The sequence below is a fragment of the Gymnogyps californianus genome, chromosome 3, assembly GCF_018139145.2.
Source record: "Gymnogyps californianus isolate 813 chromosome 3, ASM1813914v2, whole genome shotgun sequence".
Taxonomy (NCBI): domain Eukaryota; kingdom Metazoa; phylum Chordata; class Aves; order Accipitriformes; family Cathartidae; genus Gymnogyps; species Gymnogyps californianus.
Genome location: NC_059473.1, coordinates 43,789,772 through 43,815,540, shown reverse-complemented (window position 1 = coordinate 43,815,540; position 25,769 = coordinate 43,789,772). Strand labels below are relative to the sequence as shown.

At 40.5% G+C, this 25,769-nt stretch overlaps 1 protein-coding gene across 1 annotated transcript in view; it reads right to left on the bottom strand.

The window, feature by feature from the left end:
• Positions 1-23,913, bottom strand: part of NID1 (nidogen 1) — a 47,503-nt gene extending 23,590 nt beyond the window's left edge. The window contains exons 1-12 of the mRNA XM_050893473.1: positions 23,710-23,913; positions 16,167-16,466; positions 14,719-14,948; positions 13,640-14,067; positions 12,374-12,523; positions 10,818-11,069; positions 9,486-9,686; positions 7,369-7,614; positions 6,261-6,404; positions 5,034-5,162; positions 1,692-1,835; positions 828-950 (exon numbers count right to left, since the gene is read on the bottom strand). Of these exons, the coding sequence (XP_050749430.1) occupies positions 828-950; positions 1,692-1,835; positions 5,034-5,162; positions 6,261-6,404; positions 7,369-7,614; positions 9,486-9,686; positions 10,818-11,069; positions 12,374-12,523; positions 13,640-14,067; positions 14,719-14,948; positions 16,167-16,466; positions 23,710-23,913 (2,551 nt within the window). The remainder of the gene's footprint in view (positions 1-827; positions 951-1,691; positions 1,836-5,033; positions 5,163-6,260; positions 6,405-7,368; positions 7,615-9,485; positions 9,687-10,817; positions 11,070-12,373; positions 12,524-13,639; positions 14,068-14,718; positions 14,949-16,166; positions 16,467-23,709) is intronic.
• Between the last annotated feature and the right edge of the window lie 1,856 nt (positions 23,914-25,769).

The window sequence follows — 25,769 nt, the reverse complement described above, 5'->3', positions numbered from 1 at the left end:
TTGCCCAACAGTAAGAATCTTAGAAGCAGGAGAACTGGGTTTGAATATACTCAGAAGTTAGGCTTTATTTCCTGGATGAAAGCATTTACCTTGCTGCAAAACGTGAGTGCTGTCCCATAGGTTTGCCGTGCTTTTGAATTAAAGTAACCGTAACAACGCTACTTTGTGCTTCAGCGTTCCTTACTTTCTTTTTTTAAGCATACCTTCAAGATCAGGAATTTTATACTTCAAGGCCCAAAGTACAATGCAAGAACAGAAGTGGGGGAGGGTAAAGAACTTTCTGCTAAATAAGAGAACAAGCTGGGTAAATACAGAAACAACTAAGTGCTAGTTAGAAACTGGAGTTAGTCTTTCTGGACTCTTGCTGGCTATATGTGGCATGTAGGCATCCACATCCCACTGCAGACAACAGTGTGGGTACTTTGGTCTCATCCTTCACTTTTCTCCTGTAATTGTTGCATTTCATTTACATTGCAAACAGTTCCAGATGTTTTATGATAAGTGACTACTGTGTATGCAAACCAAATCAATCTGTGGTCAAACCTTTACATAAGGCAACTTCAAAAGATAGCATCAGCTTGGGGCTGAGAACTGCTGAGGACAGAACAAACAAAATATAAAACAGGACATAATGGAAAAGTGATAGCAGTCAAGATACAGATTTTGACACAAGCATGGTGAAGTTCAAAACTTGAAAGACTTGAGAAAGAATAAAGACCCCAATAAGACAATACACAATTTGTTCCAGAGAGGAACCAAATTAACATATATGCTTCAATTCCCAAATTATATTTCTAGTCCAACTTTCAAGAACTACAAAATTTTACCTCCTAACACACACCGGAAACCATCCCCACGATAACCTGCCTTACACTGGCAGCTGAAGGACCCAGGAGTGTTGTAGCAGAAAGCGTCTGGATGACAGTGGCCCTGTTGACATTCATCTACATCTGTAAAAGAAAAGATCAATCTCAGATAACTGTTCCTCCTGATGGACACATCAGAGTGATGAATTAAAGTGCAAACCTGCCGTATTACTTTCAGGCTCCTATTCTAGGATATCTGATTAGACTTACAGACCTTTGGAAGAACATCTATACAGAAATGCAAAGGAGAAAAAAAAAAAGCACGCATGTATTTTAGGTTCTGTCTCTCAGCAAATCCCTGTGCTCTGCTATTCTGATGGGTAACTAGCATTATTAACTCGCACAGTATTTTAGAAATATATGCCCGTGTTTCTCAAGGAAAAGACTTAACACAGCAAGAGAACTAGGATTTGGCCAGCAATGTTTCCAACATGTAGTTAGGTAAAGCTGCTCCCCCACTGCACTCCAATTGACATGAGACAGAATATAACTTTTTTTACATAGTCTGAGCATCATGTGTCACCACCTTAGTAATATAAATCAATACAATGCAAACAATTCCAGCAGATGAAGATCTGGTCCACTAACTGCAACTACTGCAATTTCTGCATTTACCTCATCTTGGACGTTCCGTAGCTCAAACATTGAAGAGTGAATTCAAAAGTGAGGGGAGGAAAGGACAAAAGCTTAATGCAATGCTTGCCTGAGGGACTTAAACTATGAAATTTCCTACTTTAAATCACAAGTAACTATAGGACATTGCAATGACCAGCCAAGTTGTGCAATAAAGAGTATAAAAACCCCACAACAAATGGTGCTACCCACCCTCACAGGCACGCCCATCTCCGGAGAAGCCAGGGAGGCATGTGCAGATGTAGGCGGTCCCTCCGGTGTACACACACTGAGCGCGCTGAGGAATGTCACAATTGTGTGTGCCTGTCTGGCAGTGGTTTACGACATATTCAACAGCTGCAGGTTAGATGTACAAGAGAGGAGATGAAAATTTGAATTTTCCTCCATAAAGTCTGAAGCTTACAATAAGTTTATAGGGAGAGAAGAACAGCTGTGAAAGCATACAGAAGAGAATGGAAACAAGGAAACAGAGTTGTTTGTTTTGGGGGTTGGGGGTTTTTTTGCCAAGATCTCCCCTTTCACTGGTGTTAAATTTTCTTATTAATGTTTTACAAGAAACTGATTGTCCTCAGCACCTCATAGATGTTTGTTACTATAGAACAGGGGAGAAAGCATCTCTCACTGCGGCAGGCTAATATCCGTGACAGTTTTGTTTATAAAAAGGACTCCTGAATGAAGAAATGTAAGGCATCTCACAGAGGTACCTCACATGTTAGCTAAGCGGCCAGTTCACTGCACTGGGAATTATTAGATATCCCACTACACTAACCTAGCACTGACCCAGGGCTGTCATCACTTGGCAACAGATAGGAGCTGTGACTCACTCAATGGGAGATAAACACATTTGTCAACTATTGGAGAGATTTTTGACCAACAGTGGAAGCTGGGACCAGTCCTGCAGCTTTTCATAATTTTCTCATGGTTGACAGCAGTGACTCTGAATGCATTGCACTGCTTTACACACAGATTATTTCAGGTAGCTGCTGGAGCTCTGCCTATGCTTACCTGGTATGTCAGAGAAGAGGAAAGGAAACCATGGTATTTAAAATAGGAAGAGGCAAAATACTACAAAAATTTTGGGCCCCGAAATACATGAGTTTGCAGTGCGTACATCTAGGAACAGACTTCCAGCTGCTGCAGCAGAGCGTCCACTGAGGCTTTCTTTACACAGTTCTTAGGATGAGTTGACACGGGACCAAGACGAGACTCTACAATGCTCCTTTCATCACAGTACACACATGGAAACTACCACAGTATCGTCAGGGAAATAACAAAAATCTGCCATCAGAGCCAGATCTGAAAACAGTTGTTTTCTCTGTTTCTCTGGAGGAGATGACATCATTGTTAGAATCATTTATATCTGTTCTGTTTGATGAAGTAAGTTTTAGATTACACAATAATCTATTCAGAACTGCATTATAAATGCTTAAGATCTGGAGTTGGAGCTCAAAGGGAGTCCCCAGGTCCTCCTATTCCTCAGCCTACAAATAGAACAGGATTTATTTACAACTCTCTTCTAAAGCCATCCAGTGAGTCACACAGCCGGTATGAAAAAGCTGCAGTTCCAGAAAAGCTGAGTCAGAGCTGGTATCCCAGAGCAACCTGCAAAAGCACAAAGAGGGTAGCTGTTGCCCCTTCTGGGGTTCAGATTGTCTGTGGGTTATAAAACCCTCCCCTGTGGAAAGGGGAACAAGATTACCATGACATTTATTTTCAATCTGTTGGGAAACTAGAGTTCATCTTCTCTCTCTTCAGTCTTATGGATGCAAGTTTGGTTTTGATTGAATGAAGGGATCAAACTGAAGTCCTTCAAGCTGGGCAAGGAATTACTTAGCACTTGTTAGAAGTGTAACACATCACCTTCATGGGAAAGTGGTAGAGTGAAGCCAGAGAGGTCATGGCTGGAGGGGAGAATGTTCCCTTTCAGATCCAAGTGACAAAAGGGCAGTGGTGGACATAATGGAAAGAACATAAAGCCTCTCTTCCACATCTCACCCTATCCCTTCCAGTGTCCTGGTAGAAGTTGTTGCTTTTTCCAACTGTTCTGCAACAAAAGGGGAGACTTAGGGTGCACTGTGAGCAGATGTGAATGGTAATTCTTACTGGAGCAGAGAAATGGGGCTTGTGATGGAATGTAATACACAGCACGCAGTCACACACTTAAGGGAAGTAATGCAACTTTCTGCTGTAAGATGAAGGCTCCTCAGTCTTAGCTGAAGAACAGTCTCGGCTATGAGGAAAGACCTGAATGCATTAGCTGATCAAAGGGTAACTAAGCTTCCACCACAAAGCAGTCATGACAGAAGCAAACATAATCCTCAGCTATTACCAGTTATTTCCAAAAGAAACAGGAACTGGTCCAACCATACTGGAAGAGTGTGTATAGGTTTTGTCAGTACAGAATTACTGTCAGGTTGCAAACAAAGACAAAAATTCTAACGAAAAAAAGATCTAATCTATATCCAGTCCTGACAGTTGCAGCTCTAGCAGTAGAGTCATTACCCCTCTTCTATCTGCCCTTTGTAGATTTTTTTATTTAGCTTTTGATATTTGCAATATAAATGACACCCAAAAGCATCAGCTTAATTTTCTCGAGGGTAAAGCTCATGGTTTTTCTTTCTTTATGGAAAATTCACTTTCAATACACATCCCACACCATCATCTTGCAATTCTGCCAGCTACCAAATGGAATTTCTACAACTTTAGTGAAAAACAGAGCAAACAGGAAAAAATATCCCTTGTTAGGACAACCTTAGTCCAGCAAGGACAGATTAACTCAGGCTTCCTCCAGAAAAAAAGTTTTTAAATTAAATAAAAATAGCAAATTCAGTGACAACTTCTGAATTTGAAGTTTTAATGGTCCATTAACAAACCAGCTAGATTTCCTCCAAATCTCAAAGATTTTAACAATGAAATGATCTGTAGTTATAATTCCTTTTCAGCATGATTAACTATCACTTCAGAATAAGCCTGCAATAGCCAAGACACAGTGGTTTAGACCTGTGCACTGCCTTGTCCAAGGGATGAATCTGTAACTAAAACCTAATCTGTTAAATCTAATTCTGGATCAGATATAAGAAAGAAACAAAACCCAAAACCTGAAAAAGCCAAAGCGCAGCACTACAGAAAATGCAGAAAAAGCCCTACCTCATCTTGAAAGTGAGCTGCTGTGAAATACCAACAAATTAATAACTGCTCAGTTTAATTTTTCTTCTTTTACAAATTTGAATTTTACTTCCATGTGAAGTCTACAGCTAAATAATGGTACAGAAAGGACAGAAGCATTCAATAATCATTTCCACTTTCTATTTGGAAACATTCTGAATGGGGACTTTTTATGAGATGAAAACAAAGTACTTTAGGCACCTTCTTCAGTTACCTAATGGACTGTAATCACTAACTCCAGCATGAACTCCTAAATTCAACTCACGCTAAAAGTCATCGCAGATCCTTGAAGCTCTGTTTTCTGTCTCTGTGAGAGAAATCACAGCCTGAAAGCCAGTGGGCAGTGCTTTTAAGAAACGTGAAACTCACCAACACAAGTCTGCCCATCTGCTGCAAACTGGTATCCTTCAACACACTCGCAGAGGTAGGTTCCTGGCTGGTTATTGCAGACTGCATTGCTGCCACATAGAGCTGGTTGCTCTGAACATTCGTCAACATCTAGAATATTATAAGGATTCCAATTATTACAAAGATGCATTTAATACTGATGCCAGAAAAAAAGAAATTGTGCAACTGTAGAATAATAGCAGGCTTGCTTATTTAAACCACATATTGGATAGACCACACCTCAAAAGATGTTAGTAACCCAAAAATAAGTTTTCAGGTAACTGTGTCCTCAGCTAATCTGCACCAAAAATACCCAGAAGATGTTCTATAATGGAGTAATAAGGGGAAGGGACAGGAAATCAGAGAGGAAGGAGGAGCCACTGAGAAAGAAAATGCAGCCTGCAAGTTGATCAGAAGCAGTGATGACTACTGGGGGAGCACGAACTTTAGGAAAGACTTCCCCTTTCATTATCCATATACGTCTCTAATCCACTGCTGCTCAACTCACAGCACCAGAGGACTAGGAGGGACAGTGTGATGCCATTGTTTTCATTTGCAAGTTGATTTAAGGGTTGGAGTTGGGGGGAGACTGTGTTTTGTTTTAATTAAAAAAAACCCAGCTCAGTTAACTAATAGGGATGATGCATATTTCATTAAAACACACTTTCACCTCCTGAAAAAAAGTATTTGTGCTGTGATTTGAGTATAAAACAAAACCCAAATACATTAAGAATACAGAGCTGGGAAATAAAAGTCTCCTTGAACAGAAGGGATTTTCAAAGCAGATCCTGAAAAAGATTATTTCAATGAGTTCCACATATCTGTGCTCTGTACGCATGTGCATATGCCATTCCTCATCTCCCTCAAGAACTTTTAACCTAGTTGACTCATTTTAACCAGAACTTGCATTACAGTAAATTTCTCACAGCTAAGTTCCCACAGGTTTTATGAAAAGACTAACTGGGTAGGAAAGATGCTTTGCAAGCTAGCAAAACATACCCAAGTTTGACCCTTCAAAGACAGTTAAACTTGCTTACTTTGATTACTGAGATATGTCAGCTACCCCAGCATCCCTCCAACCTATCTTTCCCAAAACCAGCCTCTCAGGACAGTTCATTTTGCTGGAATTGCTAGTCCTGAGGCTCAATACGTCCCAAGCAAAACAAACTCTGCATTAGCTGCCATTTTGTAATGAAAGTTTTCTGATACCGTAACAAACGTTTCCATCTCCACGGAAGCCAATCGAACATTCGCAGAAGAAACGATTTCCAGTTCCTGGACGACATATTGCATTGGTGTCACAGTTATGAGTACCAGTGTAGCAAGGATTCCGGTTAATATCAGCAGAACCATCTGACAAGAGAGACCATATTTAGCCATGATGACTCTATTCAAGTAATAGCACTCAGCTAAGGCCCAGAAGGAGGTTGCTTGTAGTGCACATGAAACAAGGAAAGAGAATACTTTTTGCACCAGGAAGAAGGGGACTTGCAGGTGATATGCAGGACGTGAACCTCAGATGTGGCAATAGCACCTGTATTCCTTGTTACTTGTGCAAAGGACTGCCGAGTTAAAAAATAGAGAAGCCACAAAAACCTCTCTAAAGAGCAAGACTGACAAAGATAATGCACCTTCCAGCCACTGATACTAGACCCAAAATGCAATCCTTAACAGCTTAGTTTGTTCATTTTAATTAGTAAAACTTTATCTTTGTAACAAACAAAAGTGAGCACAGTCTTTTCTTGTACTCATCTGGTGTGCAATTTCAAATTGCTCCTTTGCTTTTTTTCTGATTTTAGTGCAAACTGAAAAACATGGACAGCTCATCCAAAAAAATACACTTCATAGGCTACTTACCTTCCAAAGATAAAATGCCACGTTTCAAGATAAATTATAGAAACTAGCTGTTTCAATGGCAAAGCTTATTCCCCTCTTTTGCCCTTTGCTCTGACAATACAAAACAAATTCATTAATAGAGGAACTATAAATTAGGTAAAGATAAACGATTCACTCCATGTATCTGAGCAGCAATAGATTCAAGGTGGTATATTGAGAGTACTTTGAGGAATTAGACACAAACTCCACTGAATTTCAAGAGGAGATAATTACTTAAATACTCCTCCCCAAGTGAAAATACAAACTTTCAACAGTCTCATTTCTCTTCTTAATTGATGGACCCAGTCTTCTACTGACTAATGCAACAAATTAATATAACTCATTAATTTAACCCAGCTAAGGCAGGCTAAAAAAAAAATATAGAAGCCTGCTCTTAATTACTCACAAAAGAGAAAAAGAAAGATTTCCAATTCATACATACCACTGATTGGGCCGATGGAGTTACTCATAGCATATCGCAGAATCTGCTCATCTCGGTTATACAGGACAAACACACTGTCCACTGAGAGCTGCTGAGTAGCAGAAGCAGCATGGTGAGAGTCATCGTGAATGCATTCATCAAATGAGATGGTCTGTCGCCACTGATAGGCGCCCGTGTACGTGGAAGCAACCCCATCCCTTTCTGGCTCTGTCACTGTGTACTCCCTGGTGGACGATGAAGTGATCACTGCAACGTGGCAACAAACATGCTGATCAGAACAGAGAGCAAAAATACTCTGCCCAATGCTATGTGTAGACTTGGGATACAGGCTGAGTAGTGTAAATAGAAATTTCAAAGCCAAGAAGCTATGAAAGTGGATGTATTTCCATGCAAAGGAATAGGCACTTGACTAGGCTTACTCTGTTCTCAGATATCACAGCCTTGAGGAATGAGTCATATAATTTATCTTGACATATTTCAAAAATTTAACTTTACTTTGTGGGTTACCAGGTAAAGAAAGGAAAATTCAACTCAGGGAACTCAGAAGTTTCTTTAGATGAATTTACATAATGGATCTATAAGCTAAGAAGGACATGAGCCACCTCACCAGCACCAAACTACACCCTCTTTTAGTTCATTGTGGTCTATTGGCCTTAGATTTTGACAGAGTACTTAAGAAGATGCATGTCTGAGAGTTCTTGTATGCTTCACAACAGTTTTCTATATTGTGAAAAATTGTGACCAAAACTCTTCAAAGCAGATCTGGGCTTGCAGATCCTCCCACCAACAGAAAGCTCCTCAGAACTCCACTATTCTTCATTTGGACACCAGAACACACCTGTATCAATCCACTTGCAACCGTTGGCAAAAGCTGGATTTCTGCTAAGTAATGGTCTACCAGATATGCCATAGGACAGCAGAAGAACAACTATTTGAGTGCTGGTAAATCAAATCCAGCCTGAAGGATGCCTCCTTCCAGCACCTGACTTTTCCTCCGTGGGGACAGCATTTCCGCCAAGAAGGCAGGCATTCTACAGAGCACACGCTGCCCAAACAACTCCAGAACTCTGAAGCCATTCAACACAAAGTGGAAGCTTCCTGCTGCCTCCAGATCCTCCTCCTCAAAGTCCATAACGACAGGCAAAGCAGCAAGAGGGGTTCATCACTGGCTACCAAAGCCAGACATTATCAGATACAAGGCAGCGATGATGCAGCTACACCATTTTCAGCTATCTCTAGCAATCAAACTGTGCCCTTGGAGCAAAGTGTACTCTCTCCAGTATTCATGTGCACCAGGGTGCACCACAGGCTGCTTCCTCTTTATTGCTCTTTGACAGCTGGGCTGGCTGGCCAGCAGCAACACTCCAACCTCACTTTGGTTTCGCTGTGTTGAAACACCTATAATTTTATTGAGGAAGAGAAAAGCAAAAGAAGGGAGAGTCCCCCGTAAACAGTGAAATAAAGAATGGCTCTCTTACCAAATCTCAGAGTCTGAGATAAGGAGGAGAGAGAGGAAGAGAGAAGTACTGAAGAGACAACAGAGGAAACTGATAAGGGAATTAAGAGGCTCCTAATTTTCTAGTCAGTTGTTCAAATTCAGCTCAAATAACACTGACAAATGCCTGTTACTAACACAAGGCACAGTCATTGCAATGCAGTTTACATGACACATACTGGTAAATAACTGGTTTGCACAGCCTCATTGGACAAGACCAAAGCCCACTTGATGACATTACCACAAAAAGGTATACACCAGTACAGCTCCTACTGAAGAGCTGTTGACCCTACAAAAAGCTTTGCAACTTGCACAACTGCCATCAGCAGTATAAAAATAAGGCCAATGAAAAGGGAAATCGAGAGTGTTTTGCAAACATCAGTTCAGAGAAAGTTAAAGTCACTTTTTTTTCAATAAAAAGATTAGAAATATTTGCATTGTCCCACTCAAAATCCACCTTCTTTTGGGACCTCTTCCTAAGAGGTAAAAAGCAACTTTCTAGAAATCGAAGGGTCCTAAGTACACTCACTAAGAAAGGAATAAAGTAATGTTTTTCAGATTGTCTTACTCTCTGCTCTGAGAAATGTGCACTTTCTTATCATTCCATCTTAGGGAACCTTACCAGAACTAGAAGTGTGATAGAGTTCAGTGTATGGTTCTATATGGACTGATGCACCAGATGGGATCTCAGGTATTCTGCCCTCCATTTCTGTGCTGATGGTAAGGTGACCATGCTCATCAATTCCACTGAATTTCTGCTTTATAACCAGCTTCTCATTGTTGCCAAGAAAAGTTACTTCAGTTTGCCGTGTAAACTCACCACCTAAAGAAACAGCATTAGTTAAGCCACTTAATAGCGGTTTCTGAATCCTTCTATTCAAAGTATTGCTTCTAGTAGATAAAATATAAATTACTATTTTCTGCAAGCTTTGATGCAGCATAATTGCTAATGTTTTGGGTTTCTACAGAAATAACTTTCAGAGGTATACTGATAATATCCTTGGACAATGGAAGGACACTATCTTTTCTTAAGCACTGAACATGCTAAATTGCAAGTAAACCTGAGGAAGCAGGGTTTTTAAAATTTAAAAAAAGTTCCAACAAAGCTAATAATAGTAGGCCTTATCCTACCAGTTAAAATGGCAAAGGAGTTGTACATTTTAGAGAAAACCTCCAATAGGAATACATTGAGTTAAAAAAAAAAATTAAAAAATCCAGTACATCTGTTTCCAAATCAAAACCAAGTGAAATGTATGTTGTAAATTCCAGAACAAACTTCAAACACACCAAATCCAAGAAAACCCCAAACCAAAAAGCTACGTTCAACTAAATTCATAGTACAGGGCTGTAAAGGATAAAATTTTAAAAAGAAACACATGTTCTCCTAAAACAGATTGGATCTACAGCTTGAATTCATGTGTGCAACCAACCAGGTTTGGCCTTAAACTCTTATGAAAAGCTGTAACTGTGAACTGGGGTTTCCCTCAAATAAGTTAACAGAATCATTTGCATCTCATGCAGGAATTGCTTCTGTTAAGAATTTCAGGCCTTCATGAGGTCAGATTTTAATTTCTCTTTTGCTCCATTGGTACAATCAGGCAATTAACATGTTAGACCTCTTGTAGATGTAGGGGCAGCTTTTTTCAGTACCTCTGTACACTCTAGTACCAAAAATCAAATCCTTTTTAATAATCTTTCTTGCACAGGAACTGGCCAAGCCATTCTTCTTTCTAACAGACTTACGTGCTTGTGCACCAATGGTAAATTAAAAAGCCCAATATCTATACATTGTAAACAAGAAAAATGGTGAGAAGTTTGATTACAAAGCAATCCATTTGCAGCTCAGAACAAACACGTTTTCATCTTATATTGCTTCTAAATACACATTTCTTTTCTCTCAAGACAGAGGAAAGCATAGCACAGTTTTTGAACATTATTTTCATTTAGAAGTTACCAGTAACACTGAATCCATTTTTATATCCTTGCTGTTCCACAGCAAACATCCATCCTATGATACCTCCAATAGAGGCAAGAGGCAGTAAAGAATACCCCAAAGTCTCTGGGATTGTGCTGATAGCAGTGTAGGCACGCCCTTGGTTCATCACAACATAGGAGTGGAGATCAGTGTTCTCGAATATAACTGGAACAGGGTTGTTTCCTACAAAGATTCTTCCTTTGACTTTCCCGTTGACTCTCTGAGGAGAACCTGGCAAATCAATACAATGCATCAGAGCAAAACAACCGTCCTCACATACTCTCCAAGGAATGTGTTCAGAGCGTTCACTATGTTCAAAGATATTAGTGTTGAAATAAATGGCAAACAAACGCTCACAGAATTCAACAGACAGGAAACTGCCTACAGTGTGTTACTTTGCTTACATACATACGTACGTGCGTGTGTGTTGTCATTATACAGATGACTAAGTGGCCAAAATTGCCTGAAGAGATGCCCTTTATCCTAATTAACAATTTTGTCTGCAAGGATAACTCCATAAACAGATTATGCTGTTACAGTCTCTCTGACAGTAAGTGGCGTACAGAAACTTCTTTTGAAGATCACACTTCATATCAATACCTACTGAATGTAAATTTGTTCATTCCCTATTAGAAGGCTAACACCATTAGGTGTTAGAATAATTGACCTATTATTCTAACCTATTCTATTTCTTGACTCAAAACTATTGACCATTTTAAGACTGTCTGTGTTTTACAGAAGTAGCTACTTTGGATTGCTAGTTTTCTTCTGTATATAATTTTCTACATGCAAATTCAAATTCCATTATGATCAGATCCTTCTTTTCTTTCTCTGGAAAATTCAATTTTATGAACTGAAAGCTAAGTAGTAGGTTTTGCTTTCCTGCCTCGTAAAACACAAAGTCTGCAGTCAGCTATTTTAGTTGTTGAAATGCATCTATACTCTGAGTCAAGTCACTATGAGGATTACAAGTGTATACATAAGAAATTCCTTTATGGATTTTACACAGGAACAAAGTTTAAATGGGTATCTAACAAAAATCTGGCAGATTAGCCCTTTAGTAAAGAAGCTTAAGACTCAGACAAAGAGGAGCCATGCTCTTTAGTTTGATGATCAAAGTTAATTTCTTCATCCATTTTGAACTGTCCATTTTAGAGTGGGGACCAAGTCAGATTATAACATGTTGCAACTTCACAACTAATTCTAGCAATAAACACTGGATGTTATGCTATCTATTAAATTATGTCAGTTATGTAAGAGTTTATTTTTTCTAGAAAGTAATGTTAAAATGCATAATGCATATAATTGACCACCTGAAATAATTTGCTTCATTCAAAAAACCCATAGCATTTTAGAAAGTAAAATTAAATTATTCTTAAAATATTATTATTCTTAAAATACCTTTCAATAAATCTCAGTGGTAAGTCTTTCAAGAAGTATTTAACCACATCTTTTTTAGTATTGAAAACAGGTCACCTCATTCAAGAATGCCATGTGCAATTACTGCATATGTACCTAATTTTCAGAAAAGTTACCTTCTGCTACACATTGTCTGCCATTTCCTTTGTAACCAGCAATACAACTGCAACAAAATCCGTTGGGATAATCTTTGCAAATAGCATGAACAGAGCACTGGTGGCGGTTGTTAGCACAGGTCTGTTGGACATCTGTGTGGTAGCGAAACACTGTAGAAAATAAGACCAGACATCTGTACTTCATGTAATTACTATAGTATTCACGTATCCCTGGTTTAGTTTAAAAATATCTCTAGACTAACTTGATTAGCTTTTTAATTTTCTCTTTAAGGAAAACAAACAATTGCAATTGATTTTTGCTAACCTCACAATATGCAAGTAACAGTCTACTATTTTGCAGAAAATATCAGGGCTTCAGATGTTAGAAAACTGTTTAATTCTATTGACTTCAGCAGATCTGTATTAATACAGATCAGTTAAACTGTCTTGGCGGAACTAAATACACAATAATTTTAACCTGTCTTTGTTTCCAAACCAAAGCAAAAAGGAGCCTTTCCAACCTCAGAACAAAACACATCAGTATGGTACCCAGCACAGTGCACCAACTGAGGCACCCTACAATCCTAATTGGCTTACCCTATTATTTCATGGAGATAGCAATTCTCACATCTGGTTCAAGAAACAGTTAACATCTGGGCAGTCAATCACAGTGTTTTGAATTTTCTATAAACACTTCCTCAGAAGTTAGAATCGCTAATCCCACCCTTGTAAAACTTAAGGCCATGAAACCCTAGCCAACAATTTTTACAACAGTTACTATTCCCAACCTTTGTTAAATCACCTGTATTCAGTAACACATCTATGAAAGGAAATAAGCTAGGTTTCAGCAGAACTGATCATAAAATCCTTACCAGGAACAGCCACTTAATGCAGCTATTAAACTTAAGATCATACCTTTAACAACAGTCCTGGGCAAAAGAGAAGGGGAGATCAGTTGCTGCTAAGAATGCATCAGCTTTAGGAATACAATTATCCCTATAGGAAGCTTTCCTTAGGAGAGATTCAGGTTTCACAGACACACTGTAAATGTGCTCTCCTGTGAGCTTGACTGGGGCACTAGTTTACTAGACTGGTGAGACCTGAATCTGAGGTGACATCCAAGTTAACTACCTCGATGAATAACACAAACTTATTAAATGTGTCCAGATTTTCAGATATGAAAGTAGTGAGAAGGAAACAGATTATTCCTCTAGTAGTTCCATTTCTTGCACACCTCTGTTTTTTGCAGCCTATCCATAAATACCCAAGCTGTACAAAAGACCTTACCTATACCAGTTTCATCAAATTCTTCCACATCTATGACTTGGGGTTGCTGTGGGGGGAACTGCTGGACCTGGAACTGGCGAGGTGGAGCTTTTGCTGTCGGGAAATCTTGATGACTGTAAAAAGATTCAGTCAAAGGTGTTCCTGTTACAACTTGGTATGACGTCAGAAAGTCTTCTGCAGCTAGCTGAGGAACACTATACGTAACGTGGTGCTGATCCTCTTCTGTGCTGTCTATACTACTGGTGACATACTGCTGTCTTATTTCAGTGGAGCCATAGTCTGACATAAATGGTTTTGAAGTCATCTCCTGGTCTTGTTCATTGGACTCTAGGTTCTCCAAAACGTCGCTGATCTTGGCAGGCACAATACTTTCAGATGAGCTACTGATCTCAAATACCCAGACACCTTGTTTCCCAGCATTGCTGCTTCTATCAAAGAGAAGCATATGTCAAATCAAAATGATCAAGCACAAGTTGTGTGGTATTTCTAGCCTACACAAAATGTTATCCTTCACTGAGAAATATCAGGACAAAACTGTTGAATTATCTTATCTACATACTTATCTACAGGTACAGTTTATTCAGCTATTAAACACTCCTGACAGTTTGGATAGCGTTTTTTCTCCACACCCAGAGCTCTCTTCTTGAGAATTTCTAGCCTTATTGTCTCCAAAGTGATGGGAACAGAAGGAGATATTTGGGCCACAAAGATCTTGCTAACACTTACTAGAACCTTCTAACTCATTCCCTTTCCCTCTTGTTCACTACTTCTTTCAAAAAAAAAAAAAAAGACTGCCCAGGATAGACTGTAAAGAGTTAAAGTCTTAAGTGGTCCTATATTTAGAAGGGCTAAGTATACAGCAGCTCCTACCAGTGACAATGGAACTATGGACTTTTGACAAATTAGACCAAAGTCCTCATATTCCTCAAGAGGGTGGATATTTATCAGTGGCAGACTTTGCGATTTCTCATGCAGTAGCTAATAGGATCTTATTATTTCTCATTAACTCATGTTACAATTAAGAAAAACAGAACTCCTTAATGTTTTCTTGAGGAGTTTAAACAAACAAAAAAGCATACTTGTGCAGGTTTCTAATGCTGTCTTCATCATTAGCAATGATATTGTAGGATCCTGGCTTTTCCCAAAAGTAGTAGTTTGTAGAGGCTTGACTAAAGCCAACCATAGCAGGAATCTTTCCATCATCATTCTTGGAGTATGTACTATAGAACTGCAAACTATCTTCTGGATAAAGGAAAATAGCATAGGAACTGGCATCAGAAGAGGCTAAAACAGCCTGGAATGTGTTTCTCTGTGGAAAAAATTTAGCATACATTTACTCATGGAAAAATAGTCAAGATAGACAACAGAATAACATTTTTTAAAACACAAAGTCAAAATCAGAATTTCCATCACACATAATGCATCATGTACTTCCTAGGAGAAATCAACATTACACAAGCTTATGTTTTGCTAAGGCAGTTTTAGCTTTAGCATGCATAAACATTAAAAAGAAAGCATTATCAAAGGTGAGTTAAATCTGTTAAGAAATAGCCAGAGAGGCTGCCTAAAACATAACAATTCTAAGTTCTGTAACATGCATAGGATGCTATATCATCTCCTTAAAATAAAGAGTGATGTGCTAGTCTAAATACAAAAATTCTATAAACAGCATATTTAAAGAAGAGTTCAAGTTTCATGTTGCTGCAAGTGTCTTTTCCTGTAGGAACACTCCTACATACTGTAGGAACCATTGAGACAGTACCTCAGACATCACCTATTCGTTGCTACCAGAGTGCAGAATCATTACTGCGAACACAATGGTTGCGTCAAGTTAGGCACAAGAAACTAATCTTTGACAAAATAAGATTTGCTAAGTTGTGGTAATGTTCTCAACTTTATACATTGTGAGCAGGCTCATCAGCTGGGATATTTATGGTGCACAAAGTTACATATCTTTGCAGGATAGTACCTAACATGGCATAAAAAGGGAAAATGGTTTGCAAGTAATACAAAAAAATAACCTCTAACTGCTTCTTCATTCAATACTAGCTACAAAGCATGAGCTTTTTGTGAATGCAATGTCATCTGTCCAAAAGGGATTCACAGTTTGAAGTCCCTATTAGTCCATATACCTGCCAGATTTTAGATAGTTTGATGTCAAAATGACTTAAGAGTCTGTTGAAAAATGCAAGCCAACTGAATTATATTGCACAGATGGAGGGCAGGATCTCCTACTATTTTAGTTATTACCACATCACACTTAACATTCAAAGTAAGAGTTGTCAGGGAATACAAAGAAATCACCCATGTAGATTCAAGCATTTTCTTTTGAATGAATAAAATACTGTAAAATAAAAATCAAGTAAAACTTCTGGAAACTCCTATTTTGCTACAGCCTTTTCAAAAACAAAATACATTCTTAACTATACAGGATTCATTAAAACACAAAGGAATTCAAGCCTTCAAAACAACAGGTTACAGTGTTACACTTCAGCTGAACATGTGTCCAACATGTCTTAAAGCTGACCTTTTCTTCCAAAGTATGATCTTCTCCCCGTGCCTGGTAAGGAGCCACGAGCTTCCAGGTAACAATGACAACACTGCTGGGATCAAAAGTAGTCTCAGGAAAACCTCTTTTGATATAGTCTGATGCAAGTTGCAAGACATCGGAGGATGAATCTTCTCTGTAATACACATTTCCACGTCCATCTGTTGTGTCCAGGTCAGCCATAAAAGGAGCAATAGCCCCAAAACTGACTGGGAATTGACCAAGATATTTTTCTTCACTTGAAGGTTCATTCACTGCAATAATCCCATTAGTGGCAACCTAATAAAAGGATGGAAATTGTAAGATAGATACTGTTCATATGGCTGTCTCCTACACCTATGTGCTCTAGATCACAATATTTTCATTGCATTTCCAAAAAAAATTGAGTCAAAAGTCAGTCTTGTATTTGTAAAGTAACTGGATTTTTTCAGGTTTTTGTTTTGTATCCCATGTCACGAATCCTGGGATTTCAGTTGCCCAAAACCAGAGGTCTACTTTATGGACAGATCAACCTTTTTTCCTGAGATAAACTTTTTAGCTATTTAAATTTCAGACACTTATTGCCTCTTCTAACAAAGATATACACAACCACCACATTTCACAAGTTTCCAAGTCTTTCTCAGACCAAGACCGAGTGCAACCCCTCTGTGAGTCTGTCAAGAATTGGGTACAGGCCCTCCCAGATGACCAAAAGCTCTTCTGGCTTTTAGCTGTTACAAGAGCAGTTTTACAACAGCATGACTGGGCATGGTAAGGATGAAGCAAGTATTTGCAACAGTTACTTTTTTGGTTAACCAGCGAGCTAGATTCTTACCTGGTGTAAAGCAGAGTGGAGCACAGAGAAGCTGCATCAAAGTCATAGCATACTCCCTGGGACTCTGGACTTCTACCGTGAAGGCAGAAGAGGATGCTTAATCTGGACAGTTTAGAAAGCTGCCCAAGAAAGTCTTATGTTGATGAGGGGGAAAAAAAAACTGAACAGCTCTGTCTTGTCCCCCCCACACACGTAAGTCATGACACAACAGGCTATGCTATCCCCATGAAAATCTGGTTAGGGAGTCAGGACGCAAGTGAGTCAGCTGAGCTTTCCTTGCTACTACAGCACTGCCTCAGAAGCTGATAGAACTTCTGAGCAAAGAACCAATCTACACATAGATGCCCACCCAAAAAAATGCTCCATGCTTAAATATTGTAATAGCTTGGGTAAAAGTCTGGGAAGATGTACAGATTTCTCTTTGCCTGGCCAGGACTGCTCTAATTTTCACTTCACTACAACCATCCTCACCATCATCCTAGGAACTTCTCTGCTACTATGCAAGGTTGACTGCAACAAGCTGCTGCTCACTCTTAAGATACGCTGTGAGCACAGCTCCTATACCAGAGGCTATAGAGGCTAGGAGACAGAATTTCTATAGCAGATATAGGCCACCCTGTAAATTCCCTTACAGCTGAGTGCCCTGACACAGTCCTATGGAAAACTGGCTCTATTACTTGAAGGAAAAAAAAAAAAAAAGAAACATTAACATATATAAGTGAAACTCTTGGTCTGAAAACGCATACGTACTGGCTCAGCAAGATTTAACTGGTCAGTGAGATGATTGGCAGCCAACCACCTCTGACTAAAAATGAAATAAGTACATACATACATACAGGTAGATGCCAGGGCATGTCCAAGTGTGACAGCCAAAGTCCCTTGGGAAACCAGAGCTGACTCTCACACACACAGAAGGAGCAAGTAAGACTACAGGTGTCAGGTCTTGAGGCAGTGCATAAACTGCTCACACACAGCTTTTTGTCCCGGGCCCTTCTTCCAGATGTGTATGGCACTGTATGAATCAGCCACGTACAAATGTATTTCCAAGTGTTCAACTACCTGATAACAGGACACATCTGACTACCTGCAGGCAGCCAGGCACTCGCTGCTCTAGAGCTGCTGTTACACATGCAGATGACTGAGAAAGGGACAGAGGTCCCAAAACTGGCACCACAAGCTATGAAACTAAAACTGCAGTCTCCCACAGATTTATCTCACTCACAGGGATTCTTGAGAGTCCAAGAAGAACAAACTGCTGCTGGATCTTTTCACACAGTCAAGGTGTTCACAACATGACACAATCTTTATGAATGCCTGGAAGAGGGTCAGAATGGCCACTATCACTCAGACCGCAAGGTCATCTAGCCCAGTAGCCTGTCCCCAGCTGTACCTGCTAGCTTACAGACTCAGCAGGACAAGAGAAGGACACGCACGTACTCCTCCGACCAGCCTCTGACCACATTCAGCTCAAGGGATTCCCTGTGGTTTGACTGTTTATTCATCCTCAGAGGATCTCCTTCACGTATTAGTCAAGTCTTCCCTTCAACACATATAAACTTTATGCATCCACAAAATCCCTTAAAAAGGAATTCCACAGATCTGTGACTCATACCCTGAGGTCTCTCCTACTTCTGTTTGTTTTCAGTCTGGCTCCCAGCTTCCTTTGACGGCCTAGTTTTTGTATTGGGACATACACTCAAATCCTACCCAGTTTCTCCCCCTATGTAATTTCTCCTCCAGAATGAAGACCCCCCTCCTATTCATGCACTCCCTATACAGGAGCTGTTCCCTGTCTCTGATCATTCTCATTGTCTCCAAATTTTTCTTCCCCTTTTCTTCTACTATATAGATTTGGAAACAAGGAGGCTAGTACTACATATATTCCTCAAGACACAGAGAAATGGTGGGCTGTGCAAGCCTGTCAGGGATGTTGGCTACATATGTCTTTAAAGGCAACATCCTTTAAAATCTGGACTACCATTACTACTGCTACATATAGCGAATCAGAAAAAGTGTAGTATCGGAACTCATGCTACAAATCACCCCTTCATATACAACACACACCTATATACCTTGAAGCCTCCTTTGGCTACCCACGGGGTCAGAGCATGCCCCCTGCCACAGGCTAGTGGTCAGTCAGCTTGGTGTATAACTGCATAATGGTTAGCACAAACTATTAGCTAAATTTAGCAAATACTTCGTACAGTATATCAGAATTTACTTTAAAAATGGCTTGACGTATGCTGACTGTATTATCTGCAGATGTATAATTTCATTAGCTGCTACAATGAAAAATACTAAAAAGTTAAGATCATGTAAAAACTGGGAAGTTGGCTTTATGCATGAACAGTATATCTAAGATACATAAGCAGTATATAATCTGCACAAGCATGATGGAAACACAGGTCATGTTAGAAAGGGGGAGAAGCAGCTGAATATTGTGATCATTTTTCCTCTAATCATTTGCGACTTAACCGTGGCCACAGACCCTAAGGTGAACTATGAATTTTAGGAATACAGAACTAAAAAGACAGCATGGGTTACCCCAGTCTAGACCCTGCAATTGCAGGCAGACATGCAACAGAGATCTAGTCCAGAAAGGTTCCCAGAACTTCTATAATATCTCTACACTAGAAAATGCCTCGTATCCCTGTAAAACAAAGCTAAAACTTACCCTAAAATTAAAAGCCACCAATTATCCTATACCACTGGAAGACAGCAGGGAAGATGGTGGGTATTACAGTCTGCTTGCTAAGACCTTTTAGCAGGGAGATGCACTCCACTTTTAAAGTAATAAATTTAGAGTAAATTAGAAGTTTTTCCCTTCCTTCTCCTTGCTTACACTTTTTGTACACAAGCACCCCTACTCCCACTCTAAATCCTTTTGTGAGAGATGACTGGTGTTTGAAGTATTTTAAACAAATTCCATGCTCTTCATCAGATTTGGTGTGTGCAGACTTTGCGGCTGCATGGTCCCCCATTTATGGAAGAGATTAAAATAACATTAAGAGAAAATACAATCAGGAGTAGTTAATATTACAGAACAAAGTAGAGACCAGAAGAAATGACCTAACATTTGGCCCTCCTCTTTTCACCTATTAGGGGCATGCTCCTGACTATTCATTTCCTATCTTGCTAAAAACTTAAATGCAACATGTAATTTTATTAAGGAGATTCAAAAATGCCAACCTCATTTTCATTTGTTTGTAGTTTATAAATGAGACAGTTCAGTTTTAAATGTTAAAGGAATGGTTGGTTGCAAGTACTCTATCACCCAAAAAACATTTGCAAACCATTAAATGAAAATAAATACAGAAACTGCTCACTTTGTGAAGAGATTTTTAGTGTAGAGAAAGAACATTCATCATTACTGAAAAAATGTTTTTAGTTTTCAGATTTAACAATACATTTATATTGACAAAGATGGTAAATGGTATGATTTAACTTTACCCTGTTCCTTTTAAGGTCACACAGATAGGTTAAAGTGTGAACCCAAAATAAAGAGAAGTAATTCAGGGTAAGTACTGGGTTTCATTAAAGTATCATTCATGTCAAAAGGGAAAGGGGAAAAAAAAAAAAAAGGCCTCAGGTGGGCGTTGTCTAAAGACCAGCTGTATGGTACATCTTTCCTTTTAGGGTATAATAGTATTTAACTTGACAGGAACTAACACAGATGTATTTTTAGCATGTTAAACGTCTGGATTACACACATAGTTAACATACATTCGTGGTTTGTAGCAGAACAAATCACATACACTCTATTATAGGTCCACCCTGAAAAACCAAGTGAGGAGAAGGAAGTACAAAGTAACGAAGTACTTCTGTTGAAAGAAAAAGTGTGTCCATGTGTATAACAAAAATTAAAGTTTCAAACAAATGAGATATTTTTCCCTGTTCAGTGACTAGGCATTTTGAGGACTTGAATATTTCTGCGTAAGAGAGTTTAGAAAAATTGAATTTATTTGCATAATGAAGTACCAGATGACTTAAAGCAGCAAAACTTTCTAATACAAACATGACCAACTATTAATTTAGGAAGTTAACATAAGTAATGATTAAAAAAATTGATCCAAGCTTGCCTTAAAGGACTCTGATTCTTCCCTAAAAGGAAGTAATCCTTTAACTTTTCCACATCAGTGAGCCTTAGTGTAAACTGAAAAAGCCTTAATAAAAGTGTGCTATTAAAACAAATAGATCAGTATGGGTTAGTGATAGGATTCAATGTTATAAATCTTGCATAGGAAAACACCATATTGAAGATTAAAGTATGTGAACGTCTGTTTCCACTTATATTAAATAAAAGTTCTCTCTCCTGCCTATGAAAAGAAAAAAGTTTGTTGCCAGGGATTTTATGACAAGTTGATACTAAACAATTGTTCCTTACAACTTCTTGCCTTTTTATTCATGTGTAGAGCTAACTCAACTCAGCTTCTCAACTGTCCGAAAAAATAGAGCGACAACCCACATAAATTTTCAACTGATCAAAGGCAAAGCTTGCAAAAATCAAGCACTCAAAAATTAAGATAAGCTTATCACATTATCCTGATGAACCATACAGAAAGACATATTTAATCACAACTCAAAATCTGATCCAGGAATTCCTTTATGTATTATAATGTATTTCTACCAATACCACATGTTAATTGTATCAGCTTGATAATATTTACTATCAACTAGCAATACTTTGGTAAATTCTGCTTACTGAATAACATCATAGAGCTTAATAAGTACTTATTGCCAATATACAATAAAACTGTGTACTGTAAAGGTGCATTTAAGACTGCTCAATACATTTCCTTAACAGGTATACTTCTCCTTTTCCTACCCTCATACAGTTTGTACTGTGCTTCTGTTTTGCAATACTTGTGACAGATTAAATACAAGATAAAAGCCTCTGTATATTATGTAGACTGATACTGAAATACCATTCATTATCAGACTTTGCCTATATTAAAATCGCCCATCCTTAGTACTGAGTAATCATGCTGAAAGAGCCCTAAAAGTGATTCTGGAATAGCCTGTATAAGGGTATTCTTCCAGACAAAAACTAACCAGAACCGTTCCTGTTTTATGGCATGGGCAAGTAACAAGATCATTAAACTAAAGAAACCTAGTGTTGTTAACCAATTTACTGCTCTTTGAAAACTCTGTCCCCTTTCTGTCACTTATCTGACACGTTACTTGTTATCTTTGCTTCTCAGTGACTGGATACACAGCCTGCTATCTTTCAAGAATATGTCTGTGCTTCAAAAAGTGTATTTTTTACTTGGGCTGGCTAATCAGTGACCAAACTTAGAGTACGGAAGACAAGACAATGAACTAAGGGTCAAACTGAAGTCTGAACTCCACTTAATACTTGTGAATTACTTTGTCTTTACTGCCAGCCTCAGTTAACAGCACCCACTTTCTGCACAGGTATAACTTGAATCCCTCAAAATTTTGGATTGCAGATGTAATTTCAGGATTTATATAGGTAGGGGCAGTGTGGGCAACGAAAAAGAGCACAACTTAAGTGGCAGCACTAATATAATTCACTGTAATGCAAGCATGTTAAATCTTCAGTGAATACCCGTAAAACAGACTCAAGTACGTGGGAACTACATCAAATTTTGAATGACTGCGGCCACATGGAAGCCTAGTTTCCCAAGTGTCTCCATATAGATTAGTCCCCAAAGCTGCATCTTAGACCCATGGTGCTAAAGCACGTTGGTTTATCTGGACAGGGAGGTGGGTTTTAACTTGATCAGATTAACGCACTAGACACACTGGGCCTTCCCTACAAAGACCTTTCTAAATATGCTAGCTAGCGTCTTCAATTGCCAGCCTAGATGAGGCTTCAGGGGAAAAGAGGCAATGATAAAACAGCCAGTACTCTTGCAGCATTCTGAAGACATGCTGCCATTTTAAACATTCTTCTTTTCTGGCTACTTTTGAGCAGCTCTGCTCCAGACAATCTGTTTTCAATCCCACCTTCATATATTAAACATCCTCCATTAGCTATAAACATGCACACACAACTCCACAGGACGCAGATTCTGCTATGAGGCACACACACATGGCTGAAGTCTGCCTGCAGCCCAAAGCCTGCAGTTCCTCTGGATGTGGATTTCCCCTGCCCAAGAGACCCTTGAGCAATGAACATCTGAGGGTGCCCAAGACATTAAGGAGCAGAAAGCACTGTCAGTGGTAAGAGGTGCAAGTCTTGGACACGTCAGGCTGCTGGCTAGACACTCATAGTTTCAGTTTTATGACTTTGGCATGCTGAAGCACACAAAACATGGACCACAACGAGGATGTTTCTTAGCTGGACATACACCCTATGCGGGAGCACAGAAAACACCTGGGGATGGTGTCCACTCTGGATAACCGATTACATTCTCTTTACCTTCCTACTGTCTGTTGCATTGCCTCCCAGTACAGACTGTGAGCACCGCAAAGAATCAGCAACAGCCGCAGCGTGAGAAGGGAACTAACACGGCTCTGACACCCGGCTGAGCACAACTGGAACAATTAAGCTCTTTGGACCGACCTCTGACCACGGCGCTCGCGCAACCGCCTTGAAACCCAAGCAGCACCACCACGCACCAACCCAAAGCCAGGCAGCAGCGCGGCAAGAGGCGACAAGCCCCCCGGGGAGCCCCCAACAGCCTTTCCGACCCTCCGCCAGCCGGAGCGGGTCCCCGCGCCTTCCCGGCTCCCCACACTCACGTAGAGGGAGCGGACGACGGCGCCGTAGAAGCGCAGCGCCGTGCTCAGCTCCAGCGCCGCCGAGCGCGCATCGTCCCCGGGCTCCAGAGCGGCGTCGCCGCGCTCCTCGCCGTGCGGCAGCAGCGACAGCCGCTCGGCGGGCAGCGCCAGGGGCAACGCCAGGGCCAGCAGCGCCCAGCGCGGGCAACTCGGCGCGGCGCGCATCCCGACAGCTCCCGGCGCGGCGGCGCCCTCCCGCCGCTATAAGCGCGGGCAGCGGGGGCGGCCGGGCCGGGCCGGCGGGCGGGGGCGCGGTACCGCGGCCAATGGCTGCGCGGGGGGCGAGGAGGGGGGCGAGGAGGGGGGCGGGACCCGCCGCCCCCCCGGGGCGCCCCCGGCACGGCTCCGCCCGCCGCCGGGACCCCCTGGGGCCCGCTCCCACAGCCCGGAGCTGGGGCGGGGGGGCTCGCTCCCGGCTCGGGGCTTCGCCCGCCGCCTCTGAGCCTGCGAGGGCAAAGCGGCGTGACCGACCGGGGGGACGGTCTCTCGGGAGCGCTCGGGGGGGGCGCTGGGCTGGTGAGACTCCAGCGCTTTCGGGATGAGAGCGTGTCGCTTGTGGGGTGAGGAACTCGGGAAGCGAAACCGGTGCGGGGTTGTAGGCGTCCGACAGATGCTTTCAAAGCTATATGGCTCTCTCCCGGGACCGGCGGGGTTTCTGCGTTAGTCTGGGAAATCGGCGCGGACTCAAAAGTTATTCCAGCAGCTGCGGTACCTTCCACCGGTATGCCAGCGGCTAGCGCACTGAAACGGAGTGCCAAAGCCAACGTGAAACAAAAATATGAATCCCCATGCTGTCTTCTGAAATAATTTTGATACCAGGTGCTTATTATCGGGGGGAAATGAAGAAATACACTGGAATGTGTTTCATAAATTAACACCATCAATGTCAGAGCTGCATTTGGTTGTAAACTAAAACTAAAAAAAAAAATAAAAATCTGTAAATGAAAACTCACAGATGATATGAGATACATAGAAAAGAAATATGGGATATCTAAATATATGCTTTCTGACTATGTCTTCTTGTTTCATAGCCTAGTCCTGCTCCCAAGAAACACTCAGAGGCAACTGAAGAATGGGTATATTTCATATATTTTTCCTAAAGCTTCCAAGTGAAGATAGCAGTGTTTAAGGATTAAATCTTTTCCCGTAAAGTGTATGCCGTGATATTTCCACAGAATGTTTACAGCAGAAAATCACCTGAGGGAAGGCAGCTGAAACGCTACCCACATGCTTTTTACATGGCTTTTTACTTTTCTTTAAATACCTGCTCATTTTTTTGGTAAGAAAACATAATTTTGCATTTGGCGAATTGCAAGAGCACAAGACATTCCAGGGTAGAGCTATAACCACGCCTACCTAAAAGAGAGAAACACATCTGTATATCTAATCACCATAATTATCACTAGCAACTATTTACAATTGACTTCTATATTTCAGTGAAAACAGCCACTGGGACAAGTAGCGCGGTGGCCTGGGAGGCAGACAAGCCTTCTCTCCACACAATTCAGTTCTCGCTGTACTTTCACCTGCAACTTCCCTCCATATTTTCAGAGCCCGTAAGACAGTAACTCGTGGATTCAGGGATATCTGGCTAACCACTGCTACAAAAGCAGTCTCTTGGCTGGATCACCACCATATCTGAGCATAGTCATACCCACAAAGGTACCTCAAGATACCCAGCTGAGGTATCTTTCTCCTCATTTGACAAACGGATACTTAAACTACAAGCAGTTAGGCAAACTGTAACTTCTTACCCACATTAAATGTGTACACTAGAATACTACCAACTGCCTTCACCACAAAATCATCCTCCCATTACAACCTCCCCTCTCCAGCATAAGCCTATTTCCAAACCTGCAGAACCTATAGGCAAGATGTGCTTGTGCAATGCAGGTTCACAGCAAAAAGAAAGCCTAAATTAAACCTCATAATGCCTCCAGAACCCCATATACACATTCACAACATAAAAATGTCATTTCTATTAGGCTTGAAGTTTTCCATAGCCACGTTTTCCCTCAATA